At 37.3% G+C, this 15,957-nt stretch overlaps 1 protein-coding gene across 5 annotated transcripts in view; it reads left to right on the forward strand.

Moving 5' to 3' along the window:
- The window catches only part of NUBPL (NUBP iron-sulfur cluster assembly factor, mitochondrial), a 295,919-nt gene that overhangs the window by 232,737 nt on the left and 47,225 nt on the right, over window positions 1-15,957 (forward strand). For all 5 annotated transcript variants that reach the window (XM_077940878.1, XM_077940880.1, XM_015143512.3 and 2 more), the window contains one exon: window positions 13,282-13,402. In XM_077940878.1, the coding sequence (XP_077797004.1) occupies window positions 13,282-13,402 (121 nt within the window). The remainder of the gene's footprint in view (window positions 1-13,281; window positions 13,403-15,957) is intronic.

Here is a 15,957-nt window from a genome sequence, read left to right on the forward strand (position 1 = left end):
AAAATATATAATGATACAAATACAATGGAAGTTTCTTTCATGCTCATGTAACAGTCCTATTACAGTAGATGAACAGGTGAGCAGAGTAGCCTTCTTCCATGCAGTCTTTCAGACTGTTGGAGCCTCTGTCATTTTCAATTGTGGCTTCTAAAATTACATTAGGAGCCATCTTCATTCTAGCCAGCCACAAGGAAAGAGAATACAGAGGCATATACCTACCTTGGAGATTTTTATGGGCCAGACCTAGAAGTGATACACATACTTCTACACACATTCTTCTAGCTAAAATCAGTCACATGACCACATGTCACATTTCTCAAGGAGCCCAAGAAATATTGATTAGTTGTATGCCAAGGAAGATGAGATCATGAATTTTGGTGAGCAGTGAGCAGTCTATACCACATTTGACCTGGAAACAAATATATAGATTAAATCCTAATGTAGATCACTGAACTGATTTATTTCCTAATAAATAATTCTGAAAATTATATAGCTATTTTAGTCTTAAAAATATTTATCTTATAAAAGAGAGAAATTCTACCTTTCCTGTGGTTTAATTTTTCTGCCAAAAACAAAAAACAGAGACAATTCTACTGTGGTCTGGAACTTTTTTTTTTTTTTTGAGACAGAGTCTTGCTCTATCGCCAGGCTGGAGTGCAGTGGCGTGATCTTGGCTCACTGCAACCTCCACCTCCCGGGTTCAAGCAATTCTCCTGCCTCAGCCTCCCGAGTAGCTGGGACTACAGGCGCCCAACACCATGCCTGGCTAATTTTTGTATTTTTAGTAGAGACAGGATTTCACCGTGTTGGCCAGGATGGTCTCGATCTTCTGACTTCATGATCTGCCCGCCTCAACCTCCCAAAGTGCTGGGATTACAGGTGTGAGCCACTGCGCCTGGCCGGTCTGGAACTTTTTATTATTTATTTGTAAAGGTTAAGGATTATATTGTCTTCTTAGAAAAATTAGATGATCTTTATTATCTTTATAAGACTGGATAGCATTCTGCATCTCAGCCATAATTATTTCTCAGAGACTGGAGATATATGCTCATTTGTGTCTTTCCCCAAGCTCTCTCAGAAGTCTGTGTGCTTTGAACTAGAATGCTGTTCTATGTGATTTACATAAATTAAACTCAACTCGCACAGCAACCCTGTGAAATACAGAACATCATTTCCCCCATTTTGCACATGAGGAAAATGTGGTTGAGAGAGGTTAAATAACTTACATAAGAACATCTATTTGTTTAGTGGGGCATCTGGGCTCTGATCCAAGAAGTCTGCTTTCCAGAGCCCGTATTCTTAACTGCAGTTTCTGTGGATACTCCAGAGTTGAGTTTTAGTACTGTGGACATCACGGACTATCACAGGGCGACAGATTCTAGGGTATAAGAGGGTTCTTCATCAAATTTGCTTATAATTGCAGTTCCGATTGTTAAGGTAGACAAGTGAAGGCAGAGGAAACTGGTGGATTGAAAATGGGGAGGAGTTAAGGAGCCAAAGGTTCTGCTGACAGTCAAGGAGGTATCATGTGGGTGATAAGGGGAAGGGGAGTTCCATGTCCAGGATTTAGGAGAAAGGGATGAAGTCTAAGACTTGACTGCAGCACTGAGTGGTAAGGATGGCTGAAATAAGGCCTGCCCTATAACTGTGCTCTTAATTTTACTATGCTATATTGCTCAACATTACTGAGTCATTATTATTTTAAGCCACCTAATTCCATGCACAAAAGTCTGTATCTAATTGTCATCTTGTTTGGTAACTTCCTTATACAAACCAGTCACTCAGATAGTTTGAATTTTGGCTTTGTCATTTACTAACTGTGTGACCTTGAGCAAATAATTTAGCTTCAGAGTTTCCTTCCATGATTTAGGGATGAGAATACCCATCTCATTGGTCACTATGGCAGTGAAGTGTGATTGTATTTACAGTACTTAGCATAGCCTTAGGACATGGTAGGTAAAGGGTAGCTCTGAATGTTATTGATATCGTGGTAGACATTAGAGATCATTATAAATCCTTGTTTTCAAGATTAAGAATTCAGGGCATAGAGAAATTGAGTTACACCTCATGGAGCCACAACTATTTAGTTGGTCCCTGAGAGGAGTATGGACACAGGCCTCCCCATTCATTGTTCTTTCCTTGTCAAATGACTGTTCTGAAAGAGAAAACAAGAACACCTGTCTCATTTTTAAAAATTATAATATCTGTGCACATGCTTCAAGGAGTATACCAAAAACTGGTTTGAGTCTAACAAAGAACTGAAAAGCAGTTATGAATCTAATCTATTTCAGTTATTATCATTCATTATTTAACAATGAATTTTTCCTCCTCACTTTTTCTTAAATCATGGCTTTTCATGCTTATGACAGGTTCCAACCAGCAAGCATTTAACCTGATTTTAACCTGGATAAATTGGATTACATAGTAGCTTAAAAATCTTGCTTGTTACTTACCTGTATCTGGGTTTAAAATGACAAAAAGAAATTAAAATTGGAGCCTTTTGAGCCTCCTTAATTCAACAGATTTAGACAGAAAAATCCAATATTCAGAGCAATGTTGATATTTCAAGAGAATCAATTTTTAAAAAGTTAAGAAGTGCCTTTCTGAGCCAGTGATGAATTGGAATACTGCAAGAATCACACGCAAAAAGGTTGTGGTGGCTGATGGTAGCCAGGCATGTAGTATTTGCCTTCTTTCAGGTAAAGTAGCTAAGGTAAAAAGATAAAAGGACCTTATACTTTGATGAGACATTAAAAAATGATTGAGCGTGCTTACAGCTGTATCTCAGTGGTATTATGTAAATTAGGCTATAAGCAAAGCATCTGTTTTCTAATGTTTCTGCTATTAAAGGATGTACACAATAGCTCTACAGTAAATACAAACAGCTTAACAGTATATGAAGTATTCATAAGATGTAAGGCTTATTTGGAGGGGAACGCATCATAATGGACTTGAATTCTTTCCTATTTAAGAGAGAAGAATTTTTGATGAAAAAACTGTAATGTGGATATTCTACATGTTCTTATTACATTAGTTGCCGCCATTCAAAACCTCCTTGATTATGGAGGATTGCTGTTAAGTGAACTTGAGCAGTGGTTTCTAAGCTTTTTAAAATTTCTCTTTTAAATTCTCCCCCAGACTTTAAATTCCCAAGACTTTCTTTTAAATTAGAAACCCCAACTAACCCTATGTTTTGAAAGAATTGTTTGCCACTGTTTGCATATGTTAATTAATGGCTGATGTCTTCTCTTTTTTAATAAATCAAAGATAGAATATATAAATAACATGTATGTATATCTATATATAGATATAACTATATGTCTATATATGCATACAGAGAGAGATATACACAGAGTTATATATATAACTGTTGTATGAGCTCTGCACAGAATGAGATAACCATAAAAGAGGATTATCACATTTGGCTAATGTAATTTCAGTTAAAAGCACAGAAACTTGGTAGTTTATCTGTCTTGTATATTTTTAAAGTGTTTTATTTATGTTCAATTTTTTTAAATATTCATAATAGGCCAGGTGCAGAGGCTGAGGTGGGAGGATTGCTTGAAGCCAGGAGTTAAAGACCAGCCTTGGCAACATACTAAGACCTTGTTTCTACAAAAAATAAAAAATTAGCTGAGTGTGCTGGCATGCATCTGTAGTCTCAGCTACTTAGGAGGCTGAGGCAGGAGGATCGTCTGAGCCCAGGAGTTGCAGTTTTTTTGAGGCTTCAGTGAGCCATGATCATGCCACTGCATTCCAGCCTGAGCAGCAGAGTGAGACCCTGTTTCACAAAAAACAAAAATTCGTTTTAAATCACAGAACCTGATAAAATACTTTTATGCATCTTTAGACCCTTAAAATATTAGGTAGGATAACTACCAAAATAGCTTCTATGGTCAGGCTTTAATTATCTAGAGCAGCACTGTCCAATGGAAATATAAACCATAGAAATATGAACCACAAATGTAGTTTTAAAGTTCTGTTTTTGTTTTTGTTTTTGTTTTTTTGAGACAGAATCTTGCTGTTGCCCAGGCTGGAGTGCAGTGGCGCGGATCTCGGCTCACTGCAAGCTCTGCCTCCCGGGTTCACGCCATTCTCCATTTTAAATAGTAAAAAAAGATAAAGTTAATTTTAATAATGTATGTACCACAGTATATTCAAAATATTATCATTTCAACATGAAAACCACATAAAAATTATTGAGGATCAACCAAAAAGGAATTGTATTTGAAAAACACTAGGAATTCTTACAATTCAGTAAGGGGAAGAAAACATATAATCAATTGAAAAAATAGGCAAGAGACCTGAACAGGCCTTTATGGAAGAGGATATACAAATGACAAAAAAATGTAAAATATATAGTCAACTTTATTAATAATTTTGGCAATACAAATAAAAACCATAGTAGAAAAGATAGCTGAGCACAGACTCCAGAAGAATGAGGACAAACTGGAATGCAACTGCACCTCCGAATCTTCCTTTCACCATCTCTGAACAAAGAAAACCATTAATGTGTAATGCCTAAGCCTTCATTTCCAACTTCCAGATCTCCCGCCCCTTTACTTTTGGCAAACTTTAACCATGAACCATGTAAGCAAGAGTCTAAGTAATTTAGTTCCCATTATAAATAGGCAGACAGTTGAACAAGCCAGCACAATGAGAGTCTACTACACACTCATCATACTTGCTAAAATTTAAAAGACTGATGGTACCAAAGGTCCAGGATGTGGAATGGCTGGAATTCTCATACATTGCTGGTGGTAGTTTAAATTGGTAGAACTTTATTTGGAAACTTTAGCTTCTTTAACGTATTAAGTTAAATACATGTAACCTAATACCCAGCCAAAAAAAAAAAAAAAAGAGAGAGAGAGAGAGACATGTACAAAAACATTCATAGAAGCATTATTTACAGTAGCCCAAATCTGGAAACAACCCAAATGACCCAACAGGAGAATGGATATTTGTGGTATAGTCATTATAAAATCTTAGGACTCAATGAAAATAAATTACAGGTACATAGTTTAGCTGGATGAATCACTTGGACACAAAAATATATATTGCATGATTCCATTAGTATCAAATTCAAAACCACACAAAATTAATTTATGGTGTTAGAAAGTAGGTTAGTGAATACCTTTGGGAAAGTGTTTGGAGGATGTCTAGGGAGACTACTGGGGTGTGGGCAACATTTTGTTTATTAGCAGGGTCTTGGTAACATGGACATACATTTTGGTGAATCCATTTTGCCATAAACTTAAGTACTTTTTTGTGTGTTCCTGATATACTTTGATGGAGAAGCTTAAAAATAAATAACTTGCAAACTTTAAAAATTATTCAGATATTTTACATTTTTTTTTTACTTGTACTAAGTCTTCAATACTCAGGGTGTATTTTATACTTATAACACATCCTAATTCAGACTAGCCACATTTCAAGTATTCAGTAGCCAGCCACATGTGACTAATGGATACCCTATTGGGCATTGTGGGTCTATAGCCTCGCTATTTTAGAGCTTCTATGGAGTTAGACTTTATTTCAGGGCTCTTGTTGGAGTATTAATTAGGAATAATAGGAGATTATTCCTCCCAAGGAACTCATCTTAATTTTACTGCTTCTTTTGGTTCTATAGAATATTTTCCATATAAAAACAGATGGTTCTTTTTATATGCAAGTTCACAAGACACCTAATATGTCATTGTTTTGGTTTTTTGTTCGTATTGCTTTATTACCATTCTTCTCATAACCACCTTTTTTAAAAGCAAACTTTTCATTGAAGGTGTGACATACATACATAAGAGAACACAAATTATAGCCCAATGAATTTTTACAAAGTATAAACATACCCACTGTGTGTATCCCAGAAATAGAACAATAGAGTGCCCAGAAATTATATATTTACAGTCAATTGATTTTTGACAGAGGTGCCAAGAACACACAATGAAGAAAGGACAGTCACTTCAATAAATGGCGTTAGGACAACTGAATGTCCACATGCAGAAGAATGAAATTAGACCCTTATTTCACACCATATATAAAAATCAACCCAAAATGAAGTAAAGACTTATATGTAAGACCTGAAACTATAAAACTATTAGAAGAAAACCTAGAGGAGAAGCTCTGTGACATTGGTGTGGGCAATGATTTTTTCTGGATAGACAAAATAGCAAAAAAGAGACAAATGGGATTACATCAAACTAAAAAGCTTCTGAACAGTGAAGGAAATAGTCAACAAGGTGAAGAGACTACTTACAGAATGAGAGAAAATATTTGCAAAACATACATAAGGAGCTAATATTCAAAATGTATGAGGAACTCAACCCAATAGCCAGAAAACAAACAACCTGATTTTTAAAACGGGTGAAGGATCTGAGTGGACATTTCTCAAAAGAAGACATACAAATGGCCAACAGCTATGTGAAAAAATGCTAATATCATTAATCATCAGGGAAATGCAAATCAAAACCACAATGAGATATCCCCTCATACCTGTTAGAATAGCTATTATTCCCTCATATCTGTTAGAATAGCAAAAGAAAAGTGTTGGTGAGGATGTGGAGAAAAGGGAACCCTTGCACACTTTTGGTGGAAATATAAATTAATACAGTCATTAAGGAAAATAGTATGGAGTTCCTTAAAAAATTATACAACTACCATATGATCCCACAGTCCCACTGCTGGGAATATATCCGAAGGAACTGAAATCAGTCTACCAAAGAGATACCTGCACTCCCATGTTTATTGCAGCACTATTCACAATAGCCAAGATATGGAATCAATTAACAGATGAATGGATTCTAAAAATGTGTATACACACACACAGAGACACAGAAAATGGAATACTATTTGGCCTTTAAGAAGAAAGAAATAGGCCGGGCACGATGGCTTACGCCTGTAATCCCAGCTCTTTGGGAGGCCGAGGTGGGCAGATCACGAGGTCAGGAGATCAAGACCATCCTGGCTAACACAGTGAAACCCCGTCTCTACTAAAAATACAAAAAAAAAATTAACCGGGCACGGTAGCGGGCGCCTGTAGTCCCAGCTACTCAGGAAGCTGAGGCAGGAGAATGGCGTGAACCCAGGAGGCGGAGCTTGCAGTGAGCCGAGATCGCGCCACTGCACTCCAGCCTGGGTGACAGAGCGAGACTCCGTCTCAAAATAAAAAAAGAAAGAAATCCTGTAATAACATGGATGAACCTGGAGGACATTATGTGAAGTAGAATAAGCCAGGTACAGAAAGACTTAATGAGCTCACTTATATGTGGAATCTAAAAAAGTTATATTATAGAGTTAGAGAGTAGAGTGGTGGTTACCAGGGGCTAGGGAACAGGAATTGGGAAAATGTCAGTCAAACAACATAAAATTTCAAATTAAGAAATGGAACATTGTCAGCATCCCAAAAACTCCTGCCTGTGCCACCTTCCAGTGACTACCCCAAAATGGAACCCAAATCATAACACTATAGTTCTGCTGGTTTGTGAAATTTTTACAAACAGAATAATATAGTGTTATACATTTGTGTGTCTGGTTTATTTTGCTTAAAATTATGTTTGCAAGATTCACTTATATTGCTGATTGTTGCTGTCATTCTTTTCTTGTCATTGATTGTAGCATTCCATTGTGTGAATATATCACAATTTGTCCATTTTATTGTTGATGAACATAAGTAGTTTTCCATTTTTTATTATTATGATTAGTGCTGTTATGAACATTGTTGTACATGTCTTTTAGTGAATGTTTTGTTCATGTGTCTGTTGGTACATAACTGGAAGTGGAATTGCTGTGCTGTAGTATAAACATATATCAGTTTATGTAGATACTGCCAAATAGTTTCTAAAAATGATAGTACCCATTTCCACTCAACTTGAAACAATGAATCTTACTTGTTTCACATTCTCACAAACATTTGATATCATTTTCTTTTTTGGTTTAGTCATGCTGATGTTTCTTTTCTAACACAATCTTAAACATAAATGTACTTTGAATATCCTCTTTTGTGGAATGTCTTAAATCTCTTGCCCATTTCTTTATTGTATTAATCTGACTTTTCCTTATTGATTTGCAGGAGTTGTTTATACATTATGGGTAAAAGTCCTTTGTCATGTGTGTGTATTGTATATACTATCTCCCACTCTACAACTTGCCCTTTCACTCTTGTAATCATATCTTTTGATTAATTTCTTAATTTTAATGTAGTCCAATTAATTTAAATATTTTCATTTGTGTTTAATGCTTGTGTCCTGCTAGAAAAATCTCTGCCTGCCTGCAGCATTAGTATATTTGCCAATTTTTTTCTAAAAACATTATTATTTACCTGTCATATTTAGCTCAAAATCCCCCTGGAATTAATTTTTGTATATGGAGTGAGGTAGGAGGTTAAGATTCATTATTTTATATATGGATATCCAATTTACATTAGTACTATGTTGTCTCCATTGTAACTTACAGACTTTCATGTATGGGTCTGTTCTGGCTTTTTTTTTTTAGACAGAGTCTCACTCTGTCTCACTCTGTCACCCATGCAGGAGTACAGTGGCACGATCTCGGCTCACTGCAAGCTCCACCTCCCTGGTTTATGCCATTCTCCTGCCTCAGCCTCCCGAGTAGCTGGGACTACAGGCTCCTGCCACCATGCCCAGCTAATTTTTTTTTGTATTTTTAGTAGAGACGGAGTTTCACTGTGTTAGCCAGGATGGTCTCGATCTCCTGACCTCATGAGCCACCATGCCCCGCCTGTTCTGGGCTCCTTATTCTATCACAACCAAGTTTTTTGGTAAAATCAAGTAAAGTGGTATATGTGTGGGTCATTCTTAAGATGAGGGAATTCTAGAGTTAAGTGAAATTAATTTATTCAAGATGTCCTAGGAAGCAGTATTAGAACATTTATCCTTTAACTGGAAGAAGTTACATATTATCAGTAATAGAGCCAAGCTTAGTTGTCAAAACCTCTGACTTTGAAACACATAAAGGGTTCTTTAGTTCCAAACTTTTTTTTTTTTCTTTTCTGAAATGGGGCCTTGCTCTCACCCAGGCTGGAGTACAGTGGCACAATCACAGAGCTCACTGCCGCCTCAACCTCCCAGGCTCAAGCAGTTCTCCCACTTTAGCTTCCTGAGTAACTAGGACCACAGGTGTGCGCCACTACATCTGACTGATTTTTTGTGTGTGTGGTAGAAAAGGGTCTTGCTATGTTGCCCAGGCAGGTCTTGAACTCCTGGGCTCAAGTGATCCTCCTGCCTCAGCCTCCCAAAGTGCTGGAATTACAGGTATAAGCCACTGTGCCCAGTGTACCTCCAGACTGTCAATTATACATCCTTATTAGTAAATGATGTTTTAACATATAACCTAATATATGTATTAAATATATTTATTAATAAGTTTTATATTGTATATGTAATATACATATATTACTACATTAATGTTACTTTCTTTATAAAACACAAAATTGAAAATGAAAGGAAATCATAAAATAGAAATAGAAATTCTAATATTTTCTTTCTACACCTCTGTATCAGCCAAGATGGGCTAGGTTGTGTGTGTTATCAACTCTCAAATTTCAGTGGCTTAAAACAACACATGTTTATTGTCTGATTCTCCATATCCATTGTGGTTTGGCTTCAACACTCCTCTGTATTGTATTATTCTCTGAATTGTTCAACACTCTGGCACCCAGACTGACACAGCATCCACCAACTAGAGGCTTGCTGGTCATCTGGACAGAAGGAAAAAGAATGGGGAATTAACACTTAAGGCTTTGGCCTAGATGTGACACATGGCACTTCTGCACACATTTCATTGGCCAAAACAAGTTACGTGTTCCTAATTTCAGGGAAGAAAAGTCCTAACCTTGTGCCCAGGCAGAGAAATGGACATATTTTAGACAGCGTTAAAAGTGGTCACCTCTCCCACGATCAGTTTTGGAAAACACAGCCCAGGATTTGTGTTTGTCTAAGAATATAAACACACAAAGAGAAGTCCATTCAGCTTCTTCCATTATTTTGTGTTTTTAAAACACTGCAGTTGAGTAATGAGTCTACTACAACTACAGGCATAGTGGCCTCTCTTGCTTAAAACTCTATAATGGATTCTTTGGCACTCATTATATAACTCAGACACCTTAATATAGCCTACAAGCCCCACCTTTCCAGCTTCAACTCACTCCACTCACACCACACCTCAGAGGCCTCCAACTGGCCATTCAGTTCCTTGAAGGGAGACATGTGCTCCCTACTTCTGTCTTGAATGTTTTTCTTCCTTTTCTCCTTGTTTTTGCCTCATCACTCTGTAGCTTTAAGATCAAATATTTCTTCCAGGAAGCCCTCTCTGACTCCCAGAGTACATCACATCCTCTCTGCTCTACACTCTCATAATACCCTATACTTTGCTTCCAGAGAAGCCATTCCATTTTATAAGTGTATTTTTACACTACTCTTTGTTCAGTCAATTTCTCCAATTAGAGTACAGGCTCCAAGGGGTAAGAATCAAGTCTCTTTTGCTCACCACTGTATGCTATTCCTTGTGTTTAGCCCAGTTACTGGCATATATTAAGAGCTTGTTAAATGTTGAGTTTGGTTATGGTTTTATATTTTAGGTCTGTGACCTTTTGTTTGTTTGTTTGTTTGTTTGTTTTTGAGATGGAGCTTCGCTCTGTCACCCAGGCTGGAGTGTGGTGGCACAATCTCAGCTCACTGAGACCTCCGCTTCCCGGGTTCACACCATTCCCCTGCCTTAGGAGTAGCTGGGACTACAGGCACCCACCACCACGCCCGGCTAATTTTTTGTATTTTGGTAGAGATAGGGTTTCACTGTGTTAGCCAGGATGGTCTTGATCTCCTGACCTCATGATCCGCCCGCCTCGGCCTCCCAAAATGCTGGGTTTACAAGCGTGAGCCACCGTGCCTGGCCAGGTCTGTGACATTTGTGTAGTCTATAGAGAACATATCTGAGATATTTATACAGTCCATAGAGAATGATTTGGTAAGAAGATGTAAATCACACAAACTGCAAATACATGCTTGTTCTATGCCTCTATGTCTTAGGGAGTCTAAGAGAGTCCAAAGTCAGAATGTTTTTCCTGTTCTCTCTGAATTGAAATATACCCTCACATAGATTTTCACTTTCTTTAGGTGTTTTTCCCTTTCTCATTTTTTGAGTGATGATTTTATGTTTAAAGTGAGAGCCACAGAGTCAGGGGATATATCACATTTAACATAAATGGCAGTAAAACTGCCCAAGCAATGAGTGTATTATATGGGCATAGTTAATAAACAAGCTGTGTGATATTAAGCTATGTTTCTCTCTAGCTTTCTGGAGATAGTACTGAATTCCCAAAACAAAGTGTGATTTGTTTTTTGTGATAGTGTGCATCAGCAAAAGGGCATATATTAGATGCTTGGAAATGCTTTGCTATAGATGTATGTCTTTTCACTATTTGTCTTCATATATAAGTATTGGGGGCAACTTTAGTCGTTTCTGTTTCTCTTTTCAGAAGGAATAACATTTTTTTTTCACTTTCTTACCTATATGTTTCATTGTGGATTGTCAGTACTGTTCTTCATTTATAATGCAAATGTTCTAATAACCTACAGTCATAACCTTATGGTAGAACTCATACAGACATTGTAATCTCTAAGCCTTTGAAAGTAGTGTTCTTCATTTTTATTCTAGAAGAGAGCTACTGCTTCTCATCAATAAGAGAGTGGGATTAAAAGGAACACGAGTAAGGATTATATTTGCAGAGCCTGTCTATTTATTCAACAGTATTGTTGAATAAAAATGTTTCTTAAGTATCATTTTCTCTCGACATATGTGGGGGATTGGTTCCAGAACCACCCTCCCCCCGCCACTGCATATTCCAAAATTCATGCATACTCAAGTCCCACAGTTGCTTCTAGGACATCAGCCATTCCGGTACTTGGGTTTTGTAGCCTGCAAATACTATATATTTTATCTGTGGTTGGTTCAAAAAAAATTCACATATAAGTGGACCCCCCTCAGTTCAAACTCATGTTGTTCAAGGGTTAGCTGTATCTATTTTGTAGCAGAAGCTAGGGCAACTTAGAAAGAGAATGACCTTTTCTGTGAAACTTAATTTTGTTTCAAACAATAACATTCTGATAAGAGCTGAGTTTTACTCTTTTGTTAGCACTGTCAGTTTTCTCAACTATAGAATGGGAATGATAAAATAACCATCTTGGCTGGGCATGGTGGCTCACTCCTCTAACCCCAGCACTTTGGGAGGCTGAGGTGGGCGGATCACCTGAGGTCGGGAGCTTGAAACCAGCCTGACCAACATGAAGAAACCCCGTCGCTACTAAAAATATAAAATAAGCCAGGCATGGTGGCACATGCCTGTAATCCCAGCTTCTCAACAGGAGAATCACGAACCTGGGAGGTGGAGGTTGTGGTGAGCCGAGATCGCGCCATTGCACTCCAGCTTGGGCAACGAGAGCAAAACTCCCATCTGAAAAATAAACAAATGAAACAAAACAAAAAATAAAATAACCATCTCATGAAGTTCTTGTGAGGAGTAAATAAGATAGTACATTTAAAATACTTATCCCAGCACCTGGCATATAACAAACACTTCGTATATTTTAGATTTACTATGAGACTTCGTCCAAAGTTAACCTCTTAGGTATTTGTTTTCCTCTGTTCCTCCCCTCTTGTTTTTCTCTAAATTGTCATCAAAGATAAATTTCTAAAACAAAAATGTGATTGTATAACTACCTCTTTGATACCATCTTTTCAGCTTTAAAAACCTTTAGTGGTTTCCTGTTGTCTGAAGAGGAATGCCTCAAATACATGGATGGTATTCAGCAGCTTCCCATGTGGCCCTAGCCTTCCTTCCCAAACCATCTTCTGCCTTGACCACCCACTGGGTTGCAGCCCAAATAGGCCACATAGTTTTATTTTGCTCCCTTGGCTTGTTGTCTTCCTCTGTCTAGAATTCCTGCTGTAGGCCTCACCTCCTCGTCACCCCACAACCTGAAGAAACAGTTGTCTGTGGGAAACTCAAAGATTCCTCTTCTTTCTAGGCAGAATTTTTGGTTCCTGTTTATGTATCTCTTTTTAGCATTTATTATGATATCAAAGGTAATTCTATATGTCTTGCTCTCTTACTAGCTCATGAGTTCCCTCACAGCAGAGGCCATAGTTTATTCATCATTGTGATAACACTGATGAGTGTCACTAGAACTCAGTAGGCACTCAGTAAAAATTGTTGAAGTAATGTATTAATATTTGGTTTAATTTTATTTTGATTTCAGTGTGTTTTTATTCTAGGTCCTTGGCCTTGTCCAAAACATGAGTGTTTTCCAGTGTCCAAAATGTAAACACAAAACTCATATTTTTGGTGCTGATGGCGCAAGGAAACTAGCACAGACCCTTGGTCTTGAAGTTCTAGGTAAGACTGTGGGATGTTCTTTTGCAGAAGAAGTGGCAGAAGGGAAAGTGGGGATGAGGCTTAAGGATTAAGAGTGTCTCAGATGCCGGGCGCAGAGGCTCACACCTGTAATCCGAGCACTTTGGGAGGCCGAGGCAGGCGGATCACGAGGTCGGGAGATGGAGACCATCCTGGCTAACGCAGTGAAACCCCGTCTCTACTAAAAATGCAAAAAATTAGCCAGGCATGGTGGCAGGCGCCTGTAGTCCCAGCTAGTCGGGAGGCTGAGGCAGGAGAACGGTGTGAACCCGGGAGGCGGAGCTTGCAGTGAGCCGAGATCGTGCTACTGCACTCCAGCCTGGGCGACAGAGTGAGACTCTTGTCTCAAAAAAAAAAAAAAAAAAAAGAGAGAGTGTCTCAGAAAATGATGATTTGCTTTTGGCTTTGTGTTTTAAATTAATATAGCATAGTTCTATATGTGTTACCCTTTCTTTGGCTTTTTTGAATAAGTTTGTTCTGGCAAGTATGATAATAATTTCTATTTTAAATAAAAATTGTTTATAATTTAAATTTGAGAAGAGAGTTTTGTGGTCTAAGTACTGTAGTTTGAAGCCATATTTTAAATGATGGTCACCAATGTGTTTGCTAAGTTGGTTGTACATCTCTCAGTATAAACAGGTATACATTAAAATATCTGTTCTGTATGTTGTAAAAACCTCTAGAAGTGTTCGTTCTTAGTACATATATAAAAATGCCTTCCTGATTAATTCTGTATTTGTTCGTCTTTCTGCTTTAGAATGACAGTATTTAGTGTTTTCTGTAATATTTAATGTGTTTGATATGTCTATAAAATATGGCACCTGAAATTTACATTGTACGCACCGTTCATGGCACTGAACTGAAGAGTTCATTAGTGCTATGAGGAGAACTAAAATCATGTGTTAAATAAGCAAAACACAGGTTTTTGATAAAAGATGATGTTCCAAAAATCCACAGGCAACTTAACAGACTTTTTAGAAAACATGTTTTGATATTCTAATTGTAAATGAGTTTCTGTTCTTGCCAAAGGCAGATGTTAGATGCTGAATAAGGAAGGCATAGAGTGAATTATTAGACTTAGGTAGTTAAAAATTAAGATCCCTAGAGATCAAGGAATTTCAAAACATTCTCTGTTATAATTAAATTTCTAAAAGTTGATGTTAAATATGTTATTGTTATGCATTTGCACTATAGCAGCCACTACAATACCAGGTGAATACTGATGATATATTTTGATACATTGCTATAATTATAGCCACTAATTATATTCTGCAACTGTTTTTCATTTAACCCAGAAAGTTCAATTTTCCAAATCTGCATAATAACAGATTGACATTCACTTATATAATAAAGTAAATGTGTAATTATAATGGCATTATTGAATTATACTGACAACATTATAATTTCCTAACTTACAAATGAGCTGAACAGTTTCCTAAGTCAGTTATTTAGAATTTGAAACATTTCATTGAGAAACAATGGTACGTATGAAAGTTACATTTTAACCAACAGCTCACAAATGTACAATTACCCTAAAAATGTATCAGAAACACTGATTACTAGTCACAAAAATTGGATGGTGCCCTAGACTGCTATGTCGGACAGTGTTAGGGAAAAATCATTTAGAGTTCCTCGTTAGGGCACATCCCCTCCTTTTAATGTATTCATGGGTCCCATGGTGTCTCCCATGAAATGGAGCAGGGCTTCAATTATGAAGAGGCTGGAGTTGGGAATGAGGAACTGAAATCAGGGAGAAAGCTTTCACAGCTATGGCCTCTTGGCCAGTTGAACCTCCTGGGAACCCTTATTTGTCCTTTACTGACTCCCTGGCAGACTCTTAATTCAGTGGGTTGTGTTTTAAATGATTATTTGGCACGATAGCTCTTCAGAACCTTATCTATATTTACCTACAGGGATAGTTTATGCATAGTAGTTAAGGTCTCAGACCATTTCACAGAAAACCCTTTAACCTATTATATGTCTGAAATGTTCCCTCATTTCTTTCAGACTTGGCACCTCAAAGATACTTCTCAGGCTCAGACTGCTCCTCACTCACTTTTACTTTTTAAAAATCCCTGTCTAGATACAACCATTAGCCCGTTACCATTCTTACTACGCCACCTGTTTTTAACAAGACTTTTCCCCTTCTTGGTCTAATCTTCTGTGTCTGTAGGTAGGATTGTGAGTATCTGGAGAGCAGAAATGATGTCAATAGATGGCTATATAAAGGAGAAGGTTTTACTCTTTTACCTTCCATTTATGCAGTAGAAAAGAAATCATTCATGATTCTTTACTAGAATGACAGTTCATAAATTGAGAGGAAAAATTTTCATTTCTAAGCATTTTCTATAACATTTTTTTCTGCCTGCTCCTGTGACAGTTTCCTGCAGTCCGAAGTTGATCTAGAGAATAGGAATCAAATTTAATGAAAAGCTAATCCTTAAATGGCTACTAAAATATCATGTATTTGTCATTTGGCCATTGGATATTGAGGAAAGACTTATAGTTTAAGATCACAACATTTGACAAGAGGAGCA

Source organism: Macaca mulatta, chromosome 7, assembly GCF_049350105.2.
Source record: "Macaca mulatta isolate MMU2019108-1 chromosome 7, T2T-MMU8v2.0, whole genome shotgun sequence".
Lineage (NCBI taxonomy): Eukaryota > Metazoa > Chordata > Mammalia > Primates > Cercopithecidae > Macaca > Macaca mulatta.